This window comes from Salvelinus fontinalis, chromosome 15 (assembly GCF_029448725.1).
Source record: "Salvelinus fontinalis isolate EN_2023a chromosome 15, ASM2944872v1, whole genome shotgun sequence".
Lineage (NCBI taxonomy): Eukaryota > Metazoa > Chordata > Actinopteri > Salmoniformes > Salmonidae > Salvelinus > Salvelinus fontinalis.
In genome coordinates this window covers 29,836,912-29,860,404 of record NC_074679.1, presented here as the reverse complement: position 1 = coordinate 29,860,404, position 23,493 = coordinate 29,836,912, and the positions used below count along the sequence as shown (strand labels likewise).

The following is a 23,493-nucleotide window of genomic DNA, read 5'->3' as shown; positions in this document are numbered from 1 at the left end:
TCATTTTTGGGGAGTAAATTTATGTTAGACAGCAACAGGAAGCATGAAAGAAACCCCAAACTGCAGTATGTGGACCAATACCATAAAAGAGATAACTGAGAAAACAGGTATGCAAGAGTAACACTCGCTACTAATAAATGAGATAATTATACTGGTAAAACATGATCATATGATGGTGCTAAAGAAGTACATGTTACTTCAATCTAAATAAACCATTTGGGTCTGACAACTAAAAATGAATTGATTACATGATCAAACTGAGGGGCCAATCCTCCAATCTTAAAAACAAATGGATTTAGATCTAATTATACCGCTCACATGTATTTATTAGTCATGACAAGGCGTTAAAGCAATCACTGAACGTTCCCCTGGTCTATGCACAGTAACAAACACACACTTACAGTAGTAAAGTAATAAAGTGACAAGTACTGAATGACTACACATTTAATGCATTTGCCTAAAATACTGGTAACCAGTAATGGGGAGAAACATTCAAAAATACCTTCTGGACCAAATAGTATTGTTATATACGACTTAAGAATGCAGAGGAAAAAGTAAAATAAAATGGTTGAAATTCCATTAAAACTACTTTTTAAAAGGCTTAATATAGATTGCTGGTAATCTTTTTTCTTTTTAAGAAAATATAAATTGTGCGACTGAAGCTTACAATACACTGCTGGCAGTAGCACCGCCGGTTTTCATGGAGACCTGATACAACAGAGCCATTCATGGAGGTGCCATACGTTTGCTGTCAGACTCCCGAGAAAGAAACAATTAGGTGCCTCTACCTGCAAACACTACAACATCCCCAACACCAACTCTAACGCTGCAGATATCACTTGGTGGATGCAGACAGCAGCCAAACTATAAGATCACTGATACAGAGAGAGACAAATAAAGGGTCAGCGGGTGGGGACAGAGTGAGTGAGGAGAAGTTGTAGTGTCTGGTCTGGTCCAGCAGGGGGCAGGCTAAGCGTTGACTCAGTTGACTTGGTCCAGGGCACTCAGCAGCTCCTCGCCCTGCAGCAGGAGCTGGCGACCTCCCACGGGGGCATTGACCTCACAGTCATATCGGGTCAGCTGAGGAAGGGTGAAGGGTGAGCCGCTGCCCTCCGATGAGATGCCAAGCAGACGGCTTGCCAGGTCTAAGAGAAACAAGAGAATATATGGTTCATTAGTGTCATTGTTTCATGTAAACGATGTGTAAAACATGCCGTGGCTGTTTTGTGTTCCAGGACAAACTACCTGTAGGCAGGAGCAGTATGGTCCTGTTGGAGGGAGCATCAGAGTGGCCCAGCTCAGACACTTTGAGCTTTTTACCTGGACCAGGACGGTCCTGGAGCAATCCCCCCTGGGAAAAACAGATTCAAATTAGCACTCAATATGGGCCAAAATGTTTTTGAACACAATATCTCAACTAAAATGAAAAACATTTTACACATAATGAATTGATACAAGAACTTTTAAAACTTTGATCCTACACACTTACTATTCCGACAGCCTGAGACAGAGACATCTTCCTCTTGCGTTGTGCATTCTGGGAGGCCAGTGACCTAAGGGAGATCTCCCCGTCCATCTGAGGCACCCTGGAGCACAAAAAGTCAGTCACACACCATGTCGGCTCAGTGTTTTGTTTTGAGGAGAGGCTCAGTTTGAGGGAGTGTGTCTGTTTGTGTGTGTGGGGGGAGGGGCTTACGTCTTGGTGAGTAAGGAAGCAGGGCAAGGGCTATCTGCTGGCTCCGGGGCTGCCAGGGCTGGGGAAGCTGCCAGGCTGCCCGAGGCATTGAAGGGGGAGCCAGGGTAGCTGTGGACCTCCTGGATGAGGTGCACAGAAGAGCACAGAGAAGAGATCTCTAGGGGTTGGGCTGGGCCACAAGACAGAGGCTCTGGGGACAGAGTGCGCAGCTGGAAGTCATCATCCATGGGGATGTACGGAGCCAACATCTCCAGGTCCAGGTCCTCCATGGCCTACAGGTGGAAACAAGCACATATCAGATAAGCTCTTCCTTGAATCAAGTTATATCTCTTCCTCATACCAGCTGATTTACATTGACATTTTAGTCATTTAGCAGACGCTCTTCTCCAGAGCGACTTACAGTTAGTGCATTCATCTTAAGATAACTAGGTGGGACTACATATCAGTCATAAGTAAGATGTTCCTCAATAAAGTAGCTATCAGCAAAGTCAGCACTAGTAAGGGGGGGGGGGGGGGGGGGGGGGGGCGAGAGGCCCAAGAGACCAGAGGTGGCAGAAGAGTGCTAGAATCCCAAACAGATATACAATTTGACTAAAACATTATGATTTCAATACATTTGTATACGATCACGTGTCTCTCTATCATGCGTGGGAATACTTGGAAACAGATTCCTAAAAAGAAAAATCAATTGGAGCTGATTTCCAGGTGTTTTTAAAGTATTTCATGTCCGACAATGAAAATTTGAAAGAATTACATGTATTTTTGCTCAGAAAACTTCAGCCCACGGGCTGCCAGTCGGGGAACCCTGGTGTAGGGTTTCAGCACAGCCTGAAGGTATGCTGCTCCATAGGCAAGTACCATGATCTTGTAGTGGATGCGAGCTTCGACTGGAGGAGCATGGGAGAATCTGGGAAGGTTAAACACCAGTCGGGCTGCAGCATTCTGGATAAGTTGCAGGGGTTTGACCGCACAAGCGGGGAGCCCAGCCAACAGTTGTCCAGACTGGAGATGACAAGTAGCTGGATTTGGATATGCGCCTCTTCCGGTGAGAGGTAGGGTCGTACTCCACAGATGTTATAGAGCATGAACCTGCAGGAGTGAGTCACTGCTTTGATGTTTGCTGAAAACGACAGGGTGTTGTCCAGAGTCACGCCAAGGTTCTTGCACTCTCAAAGGGGTACACCATGGAGTTTTCAAACGCGATGGCGAGGTCTTGGCCTTACCCGGGAGGAAAAGCAGCTCCGTCTTGCCGAGGTTGAGGTGGTAAGACCACATCCCAAGCGGAGATATCTGCCAGACATGCAGAGATGCGTGTAGCCACCTGAGTGTCAGAAGGGGGGGGGAAAGAAAAAAGTAGTTGAAAGTCATCCAAATAGCAACGATAGGAGAGACCATGTAAGGATGACAGAGCAGAGTGGCTTGGTGTATAGAGATGAGGGCCAAGAAACAAGCCCTGGGGGACACCAGTAGTGAGAGTACGTGGTGCAGACACAGATCCTCTTCATGTCAGTGGTAAGAGCGGCCTGCCAGGTAGGATGCAATCCAAGAGTGTGCAGAGCCTGAAACGCCCAGCCCTGAGAGGGCGGGGAGGAGGATCTGATGGTTTACGGTGTCGAATTCAGAGGATAGATTTAGGAGGATGAGAACAGAGGAGAGAGTCAGCTTTGGCAGTGAGGAGAGACTGACACAGAGAAGAGCAGTCTTGGTTAGGGTCAAGAAGATTGTTCTGAGAGGTAGCGATGGAGTTGGTCAGAGACACCACGCTCTAGTGTTATGGAAATAAAAGAAAGGACACCAGTCCGTAGTTTTTCACGTCAGAAGGGTTTAGTGTTGGTTTCTTGAGGAGGGGAGTGACTCTGGCCATTTTGAAGTCAGAGGGGACGCAGCCAGTGGTCATGGATGAGGGAAGTGAGAAGTTCCCAGAGATGCTCTGGGGAAGGCAGGAGGGTCGAGCGGGCAGGTTGTCGGGCGGCTGGACCTCATTAGTCACATGACTTCATCTGGAGAGAGACGGGAGAAAGGGGTCAAGGCGAAGGTTAGTTCTGAGTGAGTGGGACCAGTGGACTCAATAGGCTGAGTGAATGAGGAGCGGATGTCGTCAACATTCTTTTCGAAGTGGCTGAGAAAGCTATCTGCAGAGAAGGAGGGAGGGAGAAGGGTTAGAGGTAGAAGCTTGAAATTTACAGTCATAGAAAGTGGCTTTAGCAGCAGATACAGAGCAAGAGCAGGTAGAGAGTAGGGAGTGACAGGATGATAGGTCCTCCGGAAGTTTAGTTTTCCTGCCCGCAGCCGTTCTGTAAGCTCGCAAAGAGTCACTCAGCCAGGGAGCAGGTGGGGAGGGCCGAGCCGGACAGGAGGAAAGGAGACAGTGCGAGTCACGGAATGCGGAAATGGAGAAGAGGGTCGAAGAGGCAGAATCAGGAGGGAGAATTATTTAGCAGGGGAGATGGTAGGAGACAAGGGAAGAGGAGAGAGTAGCGAGAAAGAGAGAGAAGATTTTGCCTGCACATGACCATCTGGGTAGGGGCTGAGTGGTTAGGGTTGGAGGAGAGGGAGACAGAAAATGAAACAAAGTAGTAATCAGAGACCTGGAGGGGGGTTGCAGTGTAATTAGTAGGTAAACAGCCTCTAGTTAAGATGAGGTGAAGCGTATTACCTGCCTTGTGATTGGGAGGGGACTGAGAAAGCGTGAGGTCAAAAGAGGCAAGGCGGGGAGAGTTGGAAATAAATTAAGGCAGACGTGGAGAGGTTGAAGTCGGTAAGTACAAAGGGAGGTGAGCCATTGTCAGGAAATTAGTTTATTAAGGTGTCGAGATCATTGAGGAACTAAGAGCACCTGGTGGGCAATAGATGACAATGTTAAGCTTGAGAGGACAAGTGAGTGACAGCATGGAATTCAAATGAGGAGATGGACAGGTGAGTAGAGAAATTTAGAAAATCTACACTTTAGGAGAAATTAGTAGCCCTGTTCCACCACCGCGACAACCAGATGCTCTCGGACTAGGAGAGAAAACGTAGTCAGATGGAGAGCAGCTGGAGTAGCAGTGTTCTCAGGGGTGATCCATGTCTCTGTCAGGGCCAAAAAGTCAAGGGACCGAAGGGCAGCATAAGCTGAGATGAACTCTGTGTTCTTGACCACAGATCGGCATTTCCAATCGCTGCCAGAGACCAGGAATCCACATGGGCTGTGCCCACAGAGTAAACTAAATTAAAAGGGTTGTAGCCAAGGGGTGGGGAGTGTCTGTAAAGCCTACAGGGAGTGGCACAAACTGGTATAGAAAACACACAGTTGACAAAGCTACAAAAGATAAAAATTAGGTCTGAAAATAACTAGGTAAGATACTCAAGTGAGAGTGGTGTGATTCTTGTGTTTCATTCGGGTCTACCATTGTACTGAGATAATGGTGAAGTCCATTATGGTTCATAAGTGACCATATGCATACGATTGACCAAGGAGTTCAAACTCACATTCAAGTCATACACTGAGTGTACAAGACATTAAGAACACCTTCCTAATACTGAGTTGAACCCCCCCCCCCTCTCCTTATAGGCTCAATTCATCAACACAAGGTGTCGAAAGTGTTCCACAGGGATGCTGGCCCATATTGACTCCAATGCTGAGTGTGTAACTCAAACTTGTGAAATGTTTCTGATCATCACACATGGATATTGTAGCAAACTTACAAATAGTGAGGATTTCTTTTTTTATATCAATACAGCTAGTCTATCCACAATGTCTCACCATAGATAGGTACCGTACCTGCAAGGTGAAAGGAGTCTTTGGCTCTGTGTCGATGGCAAACAGTCTTTCCACCATGTCCAGTTTAAACTCAGCACTGATGTCAGACTCCATTGGGAAACAGAAGTCCAATGGGCTGTCAGGCTGCAGATGACATTACATTGGTTAAAGACTAGTATTTGAGAACAGAAGTAGTTTTGACATATAAACTTTCCATTGATTTCCTGATAGGCAGTTTCAAAAGGTGTCTGTCTGGACGTGATATCCCTGCTCACCTCAGTGAAGCTGTGGCTGCCTGGGGTGCTGGAGGAGTCTGGACCAGCCTTGGTGTCCACTGAGGTGCTGGGCACCAGGTGCTGATCACTGGGGGGCAGCAGAGAGAGTGGCAGGGCCAGCTTGTCACTGGTGGAGGGCAGCATCACATCCTTGTAGAGAGGCACCTCCTTCTGCAGGATGTCAGAGTCTGCAGGGACAGGAAAGAGGGGGTCAGAGTCTGTTTTGGGACCAGTAAAGTGTGAGTTCTATCACTAATTATCCCGTTCATTTTTCCATTCAAAAGTAACCATCACACAGAGCTTCAGGCAGGGTACTGACCGGGGCTGCTGAAGTCCAGGGAGATGATGGTGTCTCCAGCAGCCGGGGCCAGAAGGGTGAGGGCCTCTGGTTCCTCCTTCAGTCTGTCATACAGGCTGGACAGGGGCTGGGCCTCCACCGCCCGGGTGAACAGCTTGATCACATCCAGCTCTGGGCTCTTCTCCTTCATGAGCACAGGGGACACCTCTGCCTCAGAGCTCTCCTCCTCCTCTAGCTCCTTCTTCACAGGCCTCATATCCTCCGTCTGCTCCAGAGACAGCATCATCTTCTCCTCCTCAATGCCACTGTAGCAGGAGGGAGCCAAAAACAGTTACATATCAATGTATTACTCCCCCTTACAAAGTGAAAATCTGATTGGTTGAGTCAAAACCCAGTGAAGTCAGTCCCCCAGACAGTTTAAACCCCCCCATCAAAATAGCCTATTTAAAACACATTGTGGGGTCCATAACTATACCTGAGCACATAGTTGACACACACAACACACTGGGGTTGGGAGTTCTTGTTGTTGTAGATAACAGTGGCCTGAGTCTCCACCCACACAAAGCCTCCTCTCTTAGCCAGCATGCGGTACTGGCCTGTGCTCACCTGGCCCTTCGCAAACACTGGAGAGACGAAGAAAGAAGAGGGTGAGAAAAAAAACTATGAGAAAAGAGACAGCAAGTAGCTTGAACATTGTATTATGTACTGAAGCCTATTGCCAACATTGGACATTTCCAGCCTGTCTGCTTTCCGGGGGAATATCTTTGCATGGTCATATTTTGGTAGGGGTGCTTACAGTTGTGATGGGTCTTCATGAGGTGGTCTGAGTCCAGGGCGTGGTAGTACTCATACACAGAGCGATTTAACAGGTCCTCTGGATCATAGCCCATCAGCTCTGTGATCCTTGACAACACAGAGATAGGGGACAGGTTAATCCTACTGTTTATTGGACACCAGGTGGCTCTGTGGCACTACATTCAGGAGCTACCTATTCTTTTCCTCACATATTTGTGTGCGAATACAAGTCATTTTCCTTTTCAGGGAAAACATTTTTACGCAACGTTTATTCTTACAGCAATAGCCCTGATATGGAAAAAAGATTTGTGCAAGATTCAGTATTATTCTACTACATTATGCTGGTGCTGCAGTCAGTGGAGTGGTAGGTCTCAGTCTCACCTCTCGTCACAGTAGGTGAACTTCATGTCCAGTGTGTGGCGGCTGAGGAAAGTCTTGGTGTCCAGCGGCGCCTCGATGTTGGAGGGGTGGGGGATGGGGTCACAGACCAGCACCAGGTAGGGGACGGACGGCTCCTTGTGCCCACCGGGGCTCTGCTCAGCTGGGTCTTCATGGACCCGCACATGGCCTGAGCAGTGGAGAACCTTCCAGGTGGCTGATTTGACATTGACAGTGCGACCCCTGTTGGTGAGGGTACATTTCATCCGCAAGAAGAAGCTGCGTTCTGTGTTTGGTTCCTTTGACTTTTTAGAGGTCCCTGAACAGACAGAGAGAGGTGAGACTGAGGTTAAAAATTTTTTTTTAAATTTAGTGTTGGTGTGATGTGCAAAAAGGAATGTAGCAGTTTACCAGTGAAGCAGAGTGAATGACATGGGAAGACTGTAGCCCACTAATCACTGACCTCAGGGATGGTGGGGGAAATAATAACCGGTTCTGACTTGCACTATTTGTTGCACTATTTGTTACTCTGATATCCCAGAGTGCTGTGTGTAACACAGTTGTTTCAGTAGAAACCTTGGTTTGTGTGTTTTCATAGGGGCGTGTCTCACCTGTTCTGTGTACCAGCATCTCCCTCAGCTCCTCATGGTCACAGGGGTGTGTGTACTCAAACACACTAAGTCCTGTCAGGTCAATCTGCCCATGGACAGAGAGGAAAGACATTTAGAAACATACAACATATTCAAGCAAAGGGAAGAATAGCAAAAAGATCTGCATTCTTTATCGGTCTGTCCTAGTCAGTTGTCTATGACTAATGGAGCAGAAAACCTACCTGTGCCAGACCCAAGCACTTGTTGACATTCTCAGAGAGATAGATCATGTCCCCGTCCTCAGACAGCACCATGAGGAAGCCCTCTAGAGCCTTCAGACAAGAGCCATTCAGCTGGGAGTCCAGCTCACTCTCCTCCTGCTCCTCCTCATCGTCTAGAGAGAAAAAAGGAGGTAGCAGAAGGGACCGGGATATATGATTACTAGCCAACGCACATGCTTGTGGAGCAGGGCACTATGACATACACAGAAAGAGTGCACAGAGGGAGGAGGACAAAAGAATCTATATCCTCCTGTCTGCAAGTTCATAGATCTCCCAGAGCTGCCCTGGCTAACAAAGGCTGCTCACCGCTTCACCACCTCTCTCTTACACCCACCCCTTAACCTCCAAGGTAATTTGGACAGTACAAACCTATATATCCTCCCCCTCCTTTCCCTGGGGTACGGACCTGTGCTCAGCAGATTCCTCATGTGCAAGTAACTGATGGCCAGTCTCATGATGGAGGCCTTGTCCAGGTTGGAGGTGACGCTGTGGGGCAGGGGCAGCTCCTGGGCCAGCTCGTAGAACACCTCCGACTCCTTCCCCCTCCTGCATCGCGCCGCATCCCGGGACTTCTCCTTCCTCCGGTCCGAGCTCACCCTGCTGTTGGAGACAGAACAATCAAGGCAAGTCAGAGTCTGGGTCCAGACCAAACACACACACACACCACCAGGGCTTGCATTGTTGTTGTGTCTGCCTGCTCTACTCTGTGAGCTGCTCACTCAGCCACTGGCCAGACACAATGGGGAAGGATGCAGGGTCAGCAACAAGCTCTCAGTCCAGCCATCTCCCCACAGCAGGCTCATTTACATACGCTGGCTCAGTCTGACGTCTTATTGGCTGCGAACAAAAGGAAGCGCAGCGATCACCCATGGAGTGATTGGCAAGGAGACAGGGCTTGGTTGTGTGTGATGTGCAGTACTCCCTCCACTCTGCCTGCTTTGTGCACCGCCTATCATCCTAACATTTGCTGCCAACAATCCCATCTCCCACTACTGAGACAGCAAGGAGGGACAGACAGGGCTCTTGTGGGACACATACACTTACAGAGGAAGCTGGTGGGAGGAGCTATAGGAGGACAGGCTCATTGTAAGGGCTGGAATGGAATCAATGGAATGGTAACAAACACAAACACATGAAAACAAAAGTGTTTGACTCCATTCCATTAAAATCATTCCAGCCATTACAATGAGCCCTACGCTTTTCACCAGTCTACTTCGATTACATTTTTTTTTTAAAGACAGACTACTGGGCAGATTGCCTCCTAAACGTGTACACTACATGCAACAACGACCATTGCAGGAACAAAGGAGCCTCTTCTGAAGCGTGATAAAAACCTAAGAATGCAGGCTAGACCTCGGATTCTCTAAGATCGGTCCCTCAAAGGTCCGAATACAAAGATCAATTCTCTACAAAAATAGGCCAGTGTGATTCTCCATTAAGTGAGGGAATGTTAAAACATATAGGCTAGTGTAATAGAGCTCAATTACAAGGCAAAATAAATATCCCCTGGAGATAGGCTTCAAACAGTGCATCAAAAATATTCACACCCCTTACACATTTTATTACACAATAAAAAAAAGATCTACACACAATACCCCATAATGGAACGCTAACGGCACCGCCCACAAGCGCAGGGCTCTCCAGAGGGTGGAGTGTTCCGCACAACGCATCACCGGGGGCAAACTACCTGCCCTCCAGGACACCTACACCACTCGGTCACAGGAAGGCCAAAAAGATCATTAAGGACAACAACCTGCCGAGCCACTGCCTGTTCACCCCGCTACCATCAAGAAGGCGAGGTCAGTACAGGTTCGTCAAAGCTGGGACCGAAAGACTGAAAAACAACTTCTATCTCAAGGCCATCAGACTGTTAAACAACCACCACTAGGATATACAAGCTGCTGCCTACATACAGACTCAATCATTGGCAACTTTAATAAATGGAACACTAGTCACTTTAATAACGCCACTAATAATGTTTACATATGTTGCATTACTCAACTCATATGTATATACTGTATTCTATATTATTGCATCTTAGCCTATGCCGCTCTGACATTGCTCATCCATATATTTGTCTATATTCTTATTCCATTCCTTACTTAGACATGTGTAGTAGGTATTTGTTGTGGAATTGTTAGATATTACTGCACTGTCGTAACTAGAAGCACAAGCATTTCGCTACACTCACAATAACATCTGCTAACTATGTGTATGTGACCAATAAAATGTTATTTGAATGACAAAGCAAAAACAGGCCAGGAAAAATTTGCAAATTTATTAAAACAGAAATACCTTCACATAAGTATTCAGACCTTTTGATATAAGGCTCAAAATTGAGCTCAACTGCAGCATGTTTCCATTGATCATCCTTGAGATTTCTACAACTTGGAGTCCACCTGTGGTAAATTCAATTGATTGGATATGATTTTGTAAAAAGCACACGCCTATCTATATAAGGTCCCACAGTTGACAGTGCATGTCACAGCAAAAACCAAGACATGACGTTGAAGGAATAGTCAGCAGAGCTCCGAGACAAGATTGTGTTGAGGCAGAGATCTGGGGAAGGATATCAAAAAATGTCTGCAACATTGAAGGGCCCCAAGATTACAGTAGCCTCTAGCCTCCATCATTCTTAAATGGAAGACGTTTGGAACCACCAAGACTCTTTCTAAAGCTGGCCGCCCAGCTCAACTGAGCAATCGGGAGAGAAGGGCCATGCTCAAGGAGGTGACCAAGAACCTGATGGTCACTCTGACAGAGCTCCAGAGTTCCTCTGTGGAGATGGAAGAACCTTTCGGAAGGACAACCATCTCTGCAGCACTCCACCAATCAGGCAGTAATGGTAGAGTGGCCAGACTGAAGCCACTCCTCAGTAAAAGGCATGACGGCACACTTGGTGTGTGCCAAAAGGCACTTAAAGGACTCTCAGACCATGAGAAACAAGATTCTCTGGTCTGATGAAGCCAAGATTGAACTCTTAGCCAGAAAGCCAAGCTTCACGTCTGGAGGAAACCTGGCACCATCCCTACAAGTGAAGCATGGTGGTGGCAGCATCATGCTGTTGGGGTGTTTTTCAGCGGCAGGGACTGGGAAAATAGACAGGATCGAGGGAGAGATGAACAGATCCTTGATGAAAGCCTGCTCCAGAGCGCTCAGCGAAAACTGAAAATAGCTGTGCAGTGACACTCCCCATCCAACTTGACATCTGCAGAGACAAATGGGAGAAACTCCCCAAATACAGGTGTGCCAAGCTCATAGCGTCATTCCCAAGACGAGGCTGTAATCACTGCCAAAGGTGCTTCAACTGAGTAAAGGGTCTGAATACATATGTATATGTGAGCTAATTAATACATTTTCAAAAAAGTATAAAAACCTGTTTTTCTTTGTCATTATGGGGTAGTGTGTAGTGATGAGGTGAAAAAACAATAATTAATTTTAGAATAAGGCTGTAACGTAACAAAATGTGAAAAAGGTCAAGGGTCTGAATACTTTCTGAAGGCACTGTACTTTAGAAAAACTCCAAGGGAATTGAAAGGAGGCTTCATTGATGTTGAAAAAAGGCCTGCTGAAAACAAAGACAAAACATCTTTCAATCCCTTTCAGAGTTTGAATTTTTATCTCCCAAATGTGATCACATGCTTTGCTTATTGTCGGTCTTATGCGGCTGTATAGAGGCATGTAGAGATTAGACACCAATGCAGACCAGGGGATGCTGCTGAGTTGTACTCTTAACCCTACATTAAGAAGCATAAATCAAACAAAGTGTGCAGCATTCCCCACAAAAATAAAGACATCAATATAAAAGCCCTCCGAAACGTGAAACGTAAATCGATCTGTTACGGAGTTACAGTAACATAATTACGTTTTGAGGCTGTCTGTAAATGCATCAGACAATTGAATTGACATTTTATATAAAAACAAATGCACTATTAGCCTGACCATTTCAGAAACACGTCCCGACTAAACAGTTAATGACAGAAGCTTATCCATCTGTGTGTAGGCCTACATGTTGTCCTACATGAGTAGCCTAGATGAAGACCTGCTTTGTGACCAAAATATTTGGAATTATTCAGGGGTCAACGCTAACCTTTTGTACAAGGAGCATGTGTGCGCCTAAGTTGAAAAAATGTAGGCGCAAACAAAGATATGTAGGAGCAATGAAAAAATGTCAGCTATTAAAGCTAGAATCTTAAACTAAAAGTCTAGGTCACACAGCAAAATAGTTAGGCGCATATGCGAATATAATGGTTGCGCTGTAGAGCCCTGTGCTCAGTGAATATGTCTGCAGGTTTTGCATAATGTGCATGATGAGACAAAGGACATTTGACCAGCAGCATTTTAACAGACATACGAAAAAATTCCCAGACCCATATGCTGATTAGAGTCCACCCACAGCGCTCAGAATGACAGAAATCACATTTAGATTATGCTAATTCATATAAAACAGAACATGCAAGTCCAGGAAGCAACGATGTGCGGTCCTTCTTAAATAATTCTGATGCTCAATTTGAAGATGTTAGAAATAAACTGTCCACATTTACTTTTCAAGACGAGTAACGAACGGCAAAATCACTAGCCTATGTCAATCTACTATCCCCCATAGTAGAAAAGTTGACCTATTCTATTGGTCAGTTTGTCTAGGCTACATAAAAAAACAAAAAAGTAAAAAATGTATGAGTGATGCCACAGAAAAGAATGTTTTGCTTAAAATGTTGCTAAACGATGATTTTTCACATTATAAGCGCAGCAATGCACACAGGGCAGTAGGCTACACGTGAATGTTTGTTCTATAATGCAACTAGTAGGAAAACACGTGTCAAAAGAGCACTGCATATGCAAGCAGTTTTACGGGGCAGATGAAAATATCTGTTCGAAATTTAGAAAGAGGTGAGATCTAATATGCAACAAACTAGCATGGGTTACTAATATGCCTACGATTGTGCCATTTGGCTACTTACTGGAAAATGAAAGTTAGTTGATAAATAATTGCCTCCATGGATATGGTCTGATTTTGGCTAGGCTACTTTGAAGCAAGGTAAGACATGCCTCATAATATGTAAGAAAACATTAAAGTTTCAAACAATTAAGTATATGCCTTCAAAATGCATACTGCCTCCAGCTCATTGCAAAGTGGTGTGACGTGCTGACGAAGCCTGCCTTCCATTGCCTATGCATTGGTTGTTGAGATGCTATGACAGTAGCTCTCACACTCCCTGACAGAGTTTCCACTCAAAGGCTCTGTATCGGTATGCTGCACGATGTGATAAGATACACAACGAATATACTGTATACACAAACCAATTTAATTCCACTAAGTTAAGCTAATTAACCTATAGACCGATAAGCATGACCAGTCAAATGTATTTCCCCTCGACTGATATTTCCATCAATGAATAAGCTAAAAAGCATAATTTCACAATGCCATTTTTTCCTTCTCCCGGACAATTGGTAGGCGCCAATTTAATATAAATAAAAATTAATTAATAAAATCCGACAAAAGCTGCCTATTACTGGCTAATGGAAACCCTGGATGAGACTAACCCATGCATTCCCTCAGCCTGAAGTCAAACAGACAGGCTGGCAGTCAGTCAGTCTGTTCCTTAAGCTGACTGTGTAGGTCAGGAGCTCAGTCAGCGGAGGCCAAATATTTATACCAGGGATAAAATCAACCAGATTCAGCCGCTGGCCAATTTTTTTGTTGAGCGGATGGTCGGGTGGCCGGAACATAATTACAAATAATTAGTGGACTGCACATTGACCACAAGATGCTCAAACGGTTGAAATTGTTTTAGTCAAACATTATAACTCTTGCCTACATTTGTATACGATCAAGTGTCCCTCGTGTAAGAATACTTAGGAACATATTTCTTAAATTAAAATGATTTGGGGCTGATTTCCTGGTGTTTTTACATTTCTAACAACACAAATGTATATATTATTTATTTGCTCAGAAAGCTTGGGGGGACAAATAAAACCAACCATGGGCCAGATTCTTCCCGCAGGCCGCCAGATGGGGAACCCGGATTTACGCTCTCCTACGTCAGCTCTGCCAGACTACATCAGGACCTGACTGTCTGCCTCTCTGGGGTCTGAGTTTGAAAGCTGATCCTGTGTGTTACGCAACCAGTTCTGCATAGCATAAACACACTTATCACCCTCCGGGCCCCTGTTACAGAGTCCTGGCCTCTGGCCATAGCCCAGAGCAATATCTTCCAACTAACCAACCACTGCTGCTAAGAGGCAGATCAACATAAAAAACATCTGAGCATCTAGGTCTCCACCTATGGAAATCAGCCACATGAAAATCTAACCTAGCATTTAGAAAAATATCTCTGTGCTTAGTATTCGTAAGGATTCTATTCAGATTTGACTGACAACTTTGGCTTATGCAGAGACATGAATTCTCTGGACAACTATTTGAAAAGGTGCTGGTTTAGGTTGGAGGTCAAATTCTACAAAGTGAACTCTGTGCAGTACAAACAAAGGCTAGTACAGCATACAGGAATCTTCTGCTGCAGTTTTAATTGTGCATTGCCCCATCCACAGTACAGATGGGAGGCTGTTTTTTCCTTTCTCTAAAAGCAGGGAAAGCACTGCATTGATCCTCATCCTTCATCAGAATCACAAGTATGGGCTGAAAGAAAAAGGCTAAGAGAGGCCACCATTACAAAACATCTCTATGCACATACATGCCTAACAGTGTCCTACATGCCATTTTGGCTCGCAGATATAGCACAGGCCTAACCAGCACATATGTTGTATAATGTTATTATTATATAACAGTGCAATTAAGACTAACAAATATATTATATAACACTTGAGGATAAAGCTCAGTCATGCAAACAGGTGGACATGGGTCAAAAGACAAGTCTCACATTCAGTGCTGTAGAAAGGCATTATCAATTTTATTGTAACCCCATTCCCTGACTGAATTAATAAAATGGACTGACCTGCTTTTACTTAGAACTGTTTGGGGTGATCTGTCACTACCGTCCAGTGTGAAGGAAAACATAGCCTCGTCTGTTGTGTTACGTAACCTCTTTCAGGCTGTAAAGTGCCCCAGTGGACAGTAGAGCACTGTGCAAAACAAACGTTACAAGCTGTTCTAACCTCTTTTCAATTGACCAGTGATAAATTACTAATTTCTGATTTCTCCAAATTGTATTACAGCCTGCATGTATCTCACAAAACCAAATTGCTCAATCTCAGACACAATCGCTCCAGGCTATGGGTTGAGGCTCTTGCGTAAAATTAAGCTCATGATAGGTTCATCATGTAACTGCAGGTTTAGTACAGAACAGGAAGTAGTCTAGCCCTATGCTAAATATATTTAAGACCACAGATCATAAAATACCCATAGGCCTACTTGCATATAACAAAAATATATTTAAAAAAAATAATTAAAATAGATGGTTTGTTCAGCGTAATGGCCTTTCTCTTCATTTGGCCAATGTACACAGAAGGTGCCAATTAAATTCACCCAGTGAATTGTCACACACACTTCGTGCCAGGAACTCCCATTGACGTCAGGCTCTCAGTGATTAAGAATTTAGATGGAAATAAGATCACAACAACCTGTGTAGACTGCCACACACAAAATCAGTGTACCATAACCTTGCTACTTTTTGCAATGGTTTTGCTTTCCGTTTATATAAAACCTGTGGGCAAAGCAGTGTTGTGAAAGTAGAGCGCAAAATAGGATGTTCCTGAAATCATTTTAGCAGTTCTAAGTAAGAACTAAATAAGAACTAAATTGTATATAAAAAGGTAAATTTTTTTGCATCTTGTACGAGTCAAACCTCACAACATACCTAAATATATTCCCTACATGTCTAAATTCTGCCCACCTACACCCACCTACATCGAGAATGTTATACTCAACACTAACAAAACCATTTTCCAGCCTACCTCGGTTCACTCTAAGTTGGCCAATGGCAACTAAACCACTGAAATTATAGATGGGCCAAAGAACAGCTTTGAATTTGGAATATTTTAAAGAAAAATCACTAACAGCAGTATCTTCCAATAGATGAACCTCTTTACAATGACAAATTGTTCATATTATTTCAGACAAGATAACAGAGTTGACATATCAAATATTATTAGTCACATGCTTACTTACGAGCCCCTAACCAACGATGCAGTTTAATAAAATATAAGAATAAGAAATAAGTAACAAAAGAATAACAATAGCGAGACTATACACGGGGGGGGGGGGGGGCACCGATTAGTTGAGGTAATATGTACATGTAGGTAGAGTTATTAACCTGTCTAGGATGAGCGTGCCGCTAGCGGCACACCCCCCCCCCCCCACTGAAAAACCAGTGCCGCGAAATTCAAAAAAAATATTTTTTTTAAATATTTAACTTTCACACATTAAAGTCCAATACAGCTAATGAAAGACACAGATCTTGTGAATCCAGTCAACATGTCCGATTTTTAAAATGTTTTACAGGGAAGACACAATATGTAAAGATGTACATCTATTACCTAAAAACACATTAGCATAATCCACCATCTTTTATTTGTCCACCAACACCAGTAGCTATCACCAATTCGGCTAAACTAAGATATTTATAGCCCCTAACCAAGAAAAAAACTCATCAGATGACAGTCTGATAACATATTTATGGTATGGGATAGGTTTTGTTAGAAAAAAGTGCATATTTCAGGTAGATGGCATAGGTTACAATTGCACCCACCGTCACAAATGGACTAGAATAATTACTATGAGCAACGTGTTTACCTACTTACTAATCATCAAACATTTCGTAAAAATACACAGCATACACGAATCGAAAGACACAGATCCTGTGAATACAGACAGTATTTCAGATTTTCTAAGTGTTTTACAGCGAAAACACAATAAATCGTTATATTAGCATAGCACATAGCACATAGCAGCCCAGCATTGATTCTAGCCAAAGTGGGCGATAACGTCAACATCGCCAAAAATATATTAATTTTTTCACTAACCTTCTCAGAATTCTTCAGATGACACTCCTGTAACATCATATTACACAATCCATATAGAGTTTGATCGAAAATGTTTATATTTAGCCACCAAAATCATGGTTAGACAATGTGAAATGTAGCTCAGCTGGTCAGAAAATGTCCTTGCGCCACTTAGACAGTGATCTACTCTTATACATAAATACTCATAAACGTGACTAAAAAATATAGGGTGGACAGGGATTGATAGACAATTTAATTCTTAATACAATTGCGGAATTACATTTTTTAATTTATCCTTACTTTTCAATACAGTTTGCGCCAAGCGAAGCTACGTCAAAAAACATGGCGTCCTAAGCCACAAAAAATTTGACAGAAACACGATTTATCATAATAAAAATGTCCTACTTTGAGCTGTTCTTCCATCAGTATCTTGGGCAAAGGATCCTTTCTTGGGAGTAATCGTCTTTTGGTGGAAAGCTGTCCTCTTGCCATGTGGAAATGCCAACTGCGTTCGGGATGAACTGAAAAGCGTGCCCAGCTATTCACAGCGTTTCAAAAATAAATGTCCCAAAATCGCACTAAACGGATATAAATTGCTATAAAACGCTTTAAATTAACTACCTTATGATGTTTTTAACTCCTATAACGAGTAAAAAGATGACCGGAGAAATATAACAGGCTAAACTAACGCTTGGAACAGGAGCGGGTCGGTGTCCTCCACGCGCGTTACGCACCAAGAAAAGACTTGCTAGCTACAGGGTTTTTTAATTTATAGTGCCTGTGAACGCGCAATCGACCCCATTGAAATCGTCATCACGTAAAGGCATCCAGGGGAAGACGTAAGCAGTGTCCGTATAGTCATAGCAATAACAGTGCCCTTTTAACTGACTCCAGAACAGTGGCCAACATTTCTGAAATCTGACTCCATGTCAGGGAAATTGCTGTAGAATGGGCTCTGTTCCACTTAGAGACAAAGTTTCAACTCCTATAGAAACTATAGACTGTTTTCTATCCAATAATAATAATAATATGCATATTGTACGATCAAGGATTTTGTGGGAAGCCGTTTCAAAAATTACCCGATTAGCATAAATAGTCTCAACAGCGCCCCCATCCTCAACAGGTTAAAGTGACTATGGATAGATGATAGAGTAGTAACAGGGTAAAAGAGGGGGCAATGCAAATAGTCTGGGTAGCCATTTGATTGTATGTTCAGGAGTCTTATGGCTTGGGGGTAGAAGCTGTTTAGAAGCATCTTGGACCTAGAGACTTGGCGCTCTGGTACCGCATACAATGCAGTAGCAGAGAGAACAGTCTATGACTAGGGTGGCTGGAGTCTGACAAATTTTAGGGTTTTCCTCTGACACCGCCTGCTATAGAGGTCCTGGATGGCAGGAAGCATGGCCCCAGTGATGTACTAGTCCATTCACACCACCCTTTGTAGTGCCTTGCGGTCTGAGGCCGAGCAGTTACCATACCAGGCAGTGATGCAACCAGTCAGGATGCTCTCGACTGTGCAGCTGCAGAACCTTTTGAGGATCTGAGGACGCATGGCAAATCTTTTCAGTCTCCTGAGGGGGAATGGGTTTTATTGTGTCCTCTTCACGACTGTCTTGGTGTGCTTGGACCACGTTAGTTTGTTGGTGAATTGGACACCAAGAAACTTGAAGCTCTCAACCTCCTCCACTACAGCCCCGTCGATGAGAATGGGGGCGTGCCACGTCCTCCTTTTCCTGTAGTGCACAATCCTCTCCTTTGTCTTGATCAAATTGAAGGAGAGGTTGTTGTCCTGACACCACACGGCCAGGTCTCTGACCTCCTCCCTATAGGCTGTCTCGTTGTTGATCAGTTGTTGATCTAGCACATTATCCAAAATGACTGTTATAATCAGGATTGCCAACTGTGCCTTGTTACATTTTGTGTCATCAGCAAATTTAATGATGGCGTTGGAGTTGTGCCTGGCCGTGCAGTCATGAGTGAACAGGGAGTACAGGAGAGGACTGAGCACGCACCCGAGGGGCTCCCGTGTTGAGGATCAGCGTGGCAGATGTGTTGTTACCTACCCTTACCACCTGGGGGCAGCCCGTCAGGAAGTCTAGGATCCAGTTGCAGAGGGAGCTGTTTAGTCCCAAGGTCCTTAGCTTAGTGATGAGCTTTGAGGGCACTATGGTGTTGAACGCTGAGCTGTAGTCAATGAATAGCATTCTCACGTAGGTGATCATTTTGTCCAGATGGGAAAGGGCAGTGTGGAGTGCAATAGAGATGGCATCATCTGTGGATCTGTTGGTGCAGTATGCAAATTGGAGTGGGTCTAGGGTTTCTGGGATGATGGTGTTGATGTGAGCCATGACCAGCCTTTCAAAGCACTTCATGGCTACAGACGTGAGTGCTATGGGTTGGTAGCCATTTAGGCAGGTTACCTTAGTGTTCTTGGGAAAAGGCACTATGTTGGTATTACAGACTCGGACAGGGAGAGGTTGAAAGCGTCAGAGAAGACACTTTCCAGTTAGTCAGCGCATGCTCGCAGTACACATCCTGGTAATGTGTCTGGCCCACCTTGTGAATGTTGACCTGTTTAAAAAGGTCTTACATCGGCGGCAGAGCGTGATCACAGTCTTCCGGAACAGCTGGTGCCCTTATGCATGTTTCAGTGTTATTTGCCTCAAGCGAGCATAGAAGTTAATCTCGTCTGGTAGGCTCGTGTCACTGGGCAGCTTTCGGCTGTGTTTCCCTTTGTAGTCTGTAATGGTTTGCAAGCCCTGCCACATCCGACGAGCGTCAGCGCTGGTGTAGTACAATTTGATCTTAGTCCTGTATTGACACTTTTCCTGTTTGATGGTCCGTTGGAGGGCAGAGCAGGATTTCTTATACGCTTCCAGGTTAGAGTACAGCCCCTTGACAGCAGCAGCTCTACCCTTTAGCTCAGTGTGAATGCTGCCTGTAATCCATGGCTTCTGGTTGAGGTATGTACGTACAGTCACTGTGGGGACGACGTCCTCGATGCACTTATTGATATAGTCAGTGACTGATGTGGTGTACTCCTCAATACCATCGGAAGAATCCCGGAACATGTTCCAGTCTGTTATAGCAAAACAGTGCGGTAGTTTAGCATCTGCTTCATCTGACCACTTTTTTATTGATCTAGTCACTGGTGCTTCCTACTTTAATTTTTGATTGTTAGCAGGAATCAGGAGGATAGAATTATGGTCAGATTTGCCAAATGAAGGTCGAGGGAGAGCTTTGTATGCGTCTCTGTGTGTGGAGTATAGGTGTTCCAGAGTTATTTTTCCTCTGGTTGCACATTTAACGGGCTGAGAGAAATTTGGTAAAACGAATTTAAGTTTCCCTGCATTAAAGTCCCCGGCTACTAGGAGCTCCACCTCTAGCTGAGCATTTTCTTGTTTCCTTATGGAGGAATTCAGCTCACTCAATGCTGTCTTAGTGCCAGCCTCTGACTGTGGAGGTATGTTAACAGCTACGAAGAATACAGATGAAAACTTTCTATACGATTCACGTCGGGCTCGTCAGACTTGTTAAAGGAAAAAAAGGATTCTGACAGTCAGTGGTGAGTAATAGCAGTTCTGATGCCCAGAAGATCTTTTCAGTCATAAGAGATGGTAGCAGCAACATCATGTACAAAGTAAGTAAAACATTTTTTTTACAAACACAAAAGAAACTATTGGTTAGGAATACGTAAAACGTCAGCCTTGTTCTCCGGCGCCATCTTGTCATTGTAGGACTTGTCAAAACTAATGTAGGACTACATCAAATTACACTGAACAAACATAGAAACGCAACATGTAATGTTTTGGTCCCATGTTTCATGAGCTGAAATAAACCCCAGAAATGTTCCATACTCACAAAAAGCTTATTCCTCTCAACTGTTGTGTACAAATTTGTTTACATCCCTATTGGTGAGCATTCCTCCTTTGCAAATATAATTCATCCACCTGACAGGTGTGGCATATCAACATTCCTGTGTATACCTTGGTCAAACATGTCACATTTGTCTTCTCAGGACCAAGAAGGTCAAGGTAGCCAACAAGGTAAGGGCTCGATTCAATACGTATCGCTGAAGTTCAGCGCTATAGTGCGACAGAAATGTAATGGCAATGTTCCCGCGTTGAGACTGCATTCACTGTAAACGCTGCATACACTACATGGCAATAAGTACTCACATCCCATTCCAAAATAACGAGTTGGTCCCTCCCTTTGCTGCTATAACAGCCTCCACTTTTCTCAGAAGGCTTTACACAAGATGTTGTTACACTGCTGCAGGGACTTGCTTCCATTCAGCCACAACAGCATTAGTGAGGTCGGGCACTGATGTTGGGCGATAAGGCCTGGCTCGCAGTCTTCGTTCCAATTCATCCCAAACGTGTTCGATGGCGTTGAGGTCAGGGCTCTGTGCAGGCCAGTCTAGTTCTTCCACACCGATCTCAACAAAATATTTCTGTATGGACCTTGCTTTGTGCACAGGGGCATTGTCATGCTGAAACAGGAAAGGGCCTTCACTAAACTGTTGCCACGAAGTTGGAAGCACGGAATCGTCTAGAATGTTATTGTATGCTGTAGCGTTACGTTTTCCCCTCATTGGAACTAAGGGGCCTAGCCCGAACCACAAAAAAATATCCCCAGACCATTGTTGCTCCATCAAACTTTAGAGTTGGCACTAAGCATTGGGGCAGGTAGCATTCTCCTGGCATCCGTCAAACCCAGATTGGGCCGTCGGACGGTGCTTGATTCATCACTCCATAGAACGCGTTTCCACAGCTCCAGAGTACACCACTCCAGCAGACACTTGGCATTGCGAATGGTGATCTTAGGCTTGTGTGCGTGCGGCTGCTCGGCCATGGAAACCCATTTCATGAAGCTCCCGACAAACAGTTATTGTGCTGACGTTGCCTCCAGAGGCAGTTTGGAACTCGGTAGTGAGTGTTGCAACTGAGGACAGACAATTATTATGCGCTCTGCAATCCCATTTTGTGAGCTTGTGTAGCCTACGACCTTGCAGCTGAGCTGTTGTTGCTCCTAGACGTTTCCACTTCACAATAACAGCACATACTGTTTAACAGGGCAGCTCTAGCAGGGCAGAAATTTCACGAACTGACTTGTGGAAAGATGGATTACTATGATAGTATGCCACATTGAAAGACTTCTGTACAGGCCACTCTACTGACAATGTTTGTCTATGGAGATTGCATGGCTGTGTGCTCGATTTTATACACCTATAGCCGAATCCATTAATTTGAAGGAGTGTCCACATATACTACATGGACAAAAGTGTCACCTCAAACAAAAATGACCTTGACGTTTTAATCGCGCCATAACTCTGAGCTTCAGCGATACAGATTGAATCACATACCCATATCGTGCGACCTCTTGGCTGTAAACTGTCACTTACGGGAGAGAAGAACCTAGCAAGTCAACGTTCGCTTATTAAAACATAATGAAGCTTAGTTAGCTATCAGACAGCTAACAAGCTAGCTGGTAGTTACTAGCTAACTAACGTTAAGTGTATACATATATATTTTAAGTATAGTTGTCTATCTGGCTAGTTGGCTAGGCTAGCTTTAGCTTATTATCTATATAGTTAGCTACTGTAGTAACGTTAGCTACGCAAACGCATCAAAATCTAACGTTTAAAAAAAATCAAACAGAAGCTAGCTATCCATTTATTTAAGTAAAAAAAAACATTGGCTTGCTAGTAAACTAGAGGTTAACGTACCTTTTCTTTTCGGGGACAACTCCTGTGTCCATTTCAGGACGAGGACAACTGACTTTCTGAGCACAAACTCGAACAATCAGTAGCTACTGTACTGTGACGTTAGCTAACGTTAGCTATCAAACTGTGTTTGTCGGGCCCGTACGGAAATGAGCGAAAAAGATCCACGTAACTATTAAAACAATTAAATCCGTAAATTGTGTTTTCCTTAAGTGTTGTTGATCAATGCAGTTCGGAGAGGTCAAGCCTCCATCGCGGAAAGTCAAAACATGAGTGCAGAAGAATGTGTTTTAATTCCTTCGAAATGGCATGAGGTGCCACGCTGGAGAGGTTGCTTGGAACAATGTTGTAGCTAGTTAGCATAGCAGCCAGCTGATCAGCTGCTTATCCCCTCCCACTTCTTCGTTGCCTTTTCGGGAGCGCGCGCTAATGCCACCTGCCCCTGCTATCCGGGATCCTTGGGACGTCCCGATCAAATTCAAGTTGACATGTAAAAATGGGTAGGGGTAAGTGTTTAGAGTGAACCTGTAACTGTGCTTGAGGAGACAATGAATATGAGATATTTGAAACCCATTATCCTTCAATTCAAAGTCCCATTAGTCTAGCTCTGCAAACGTTATGTAAAAATATGTTCAGTACTAGCCTATACATATAGAATCGCATAAACAGATTTCAGATGTTATCGCAGCGAAATGCTTATGTTTCTATCTCCAACAGTGCAGTGATTTCTAGTAATACAATAACAATAAACACATAAT

General features: G+C 44.3%; 1 protein-coding gene across 2 annotated transcripts; it reads right to left on the bottom strand.

Annotated features, from left to right (window-relative positions):
- hif1ab (hypoxia inducible factor 1 subunit alpha b) lies at window positions 1-23,121 on the bottom strand. Of its 2 annotated transcripts, none has more exons than XM_055863306.1 (14): window positions 22,739-23,121; window positions 8,459-8,652; window positions 8,014-8,165; window positions 7,793-7,877; window positions 7,185-7,500; window positions 6,805-6,911; window positions 6,484-6,631; window positions 6,030-6,313; window positions 5,711-5,898; window positions 5,457-5,579; window positions 1,697-1,968; window positions 1,490-1,586; window positions 1,246-1,351; window positions 1-1,145 (listed from the first exon to the last, which is right to left on the bottom strand). In XM_055863306.1, the coding sequence occupies exons 1-14, from the start codon at window positions 22,768-22,770 to the stop codon at window positions 982-984; spliced, it is 2,268 nt and encodes a 755-aa protein (XP_055719281.1). In that variant the 5' UTR covers window positions 22,771-23,121; the 3' UTR covers window positions 1-981. The 2 variants fall into 2 exon arrangements, with proteins under 2 accessions (XP_055719281.1, XP_055719280.1); XM_055863305.1 differs by lacking the exon at window positions 22,739-23,121 and adding an exon at window positions 15,006-15,102.
- Window positions 23,122-23,493: the final 372 nt, after the last annotated feature.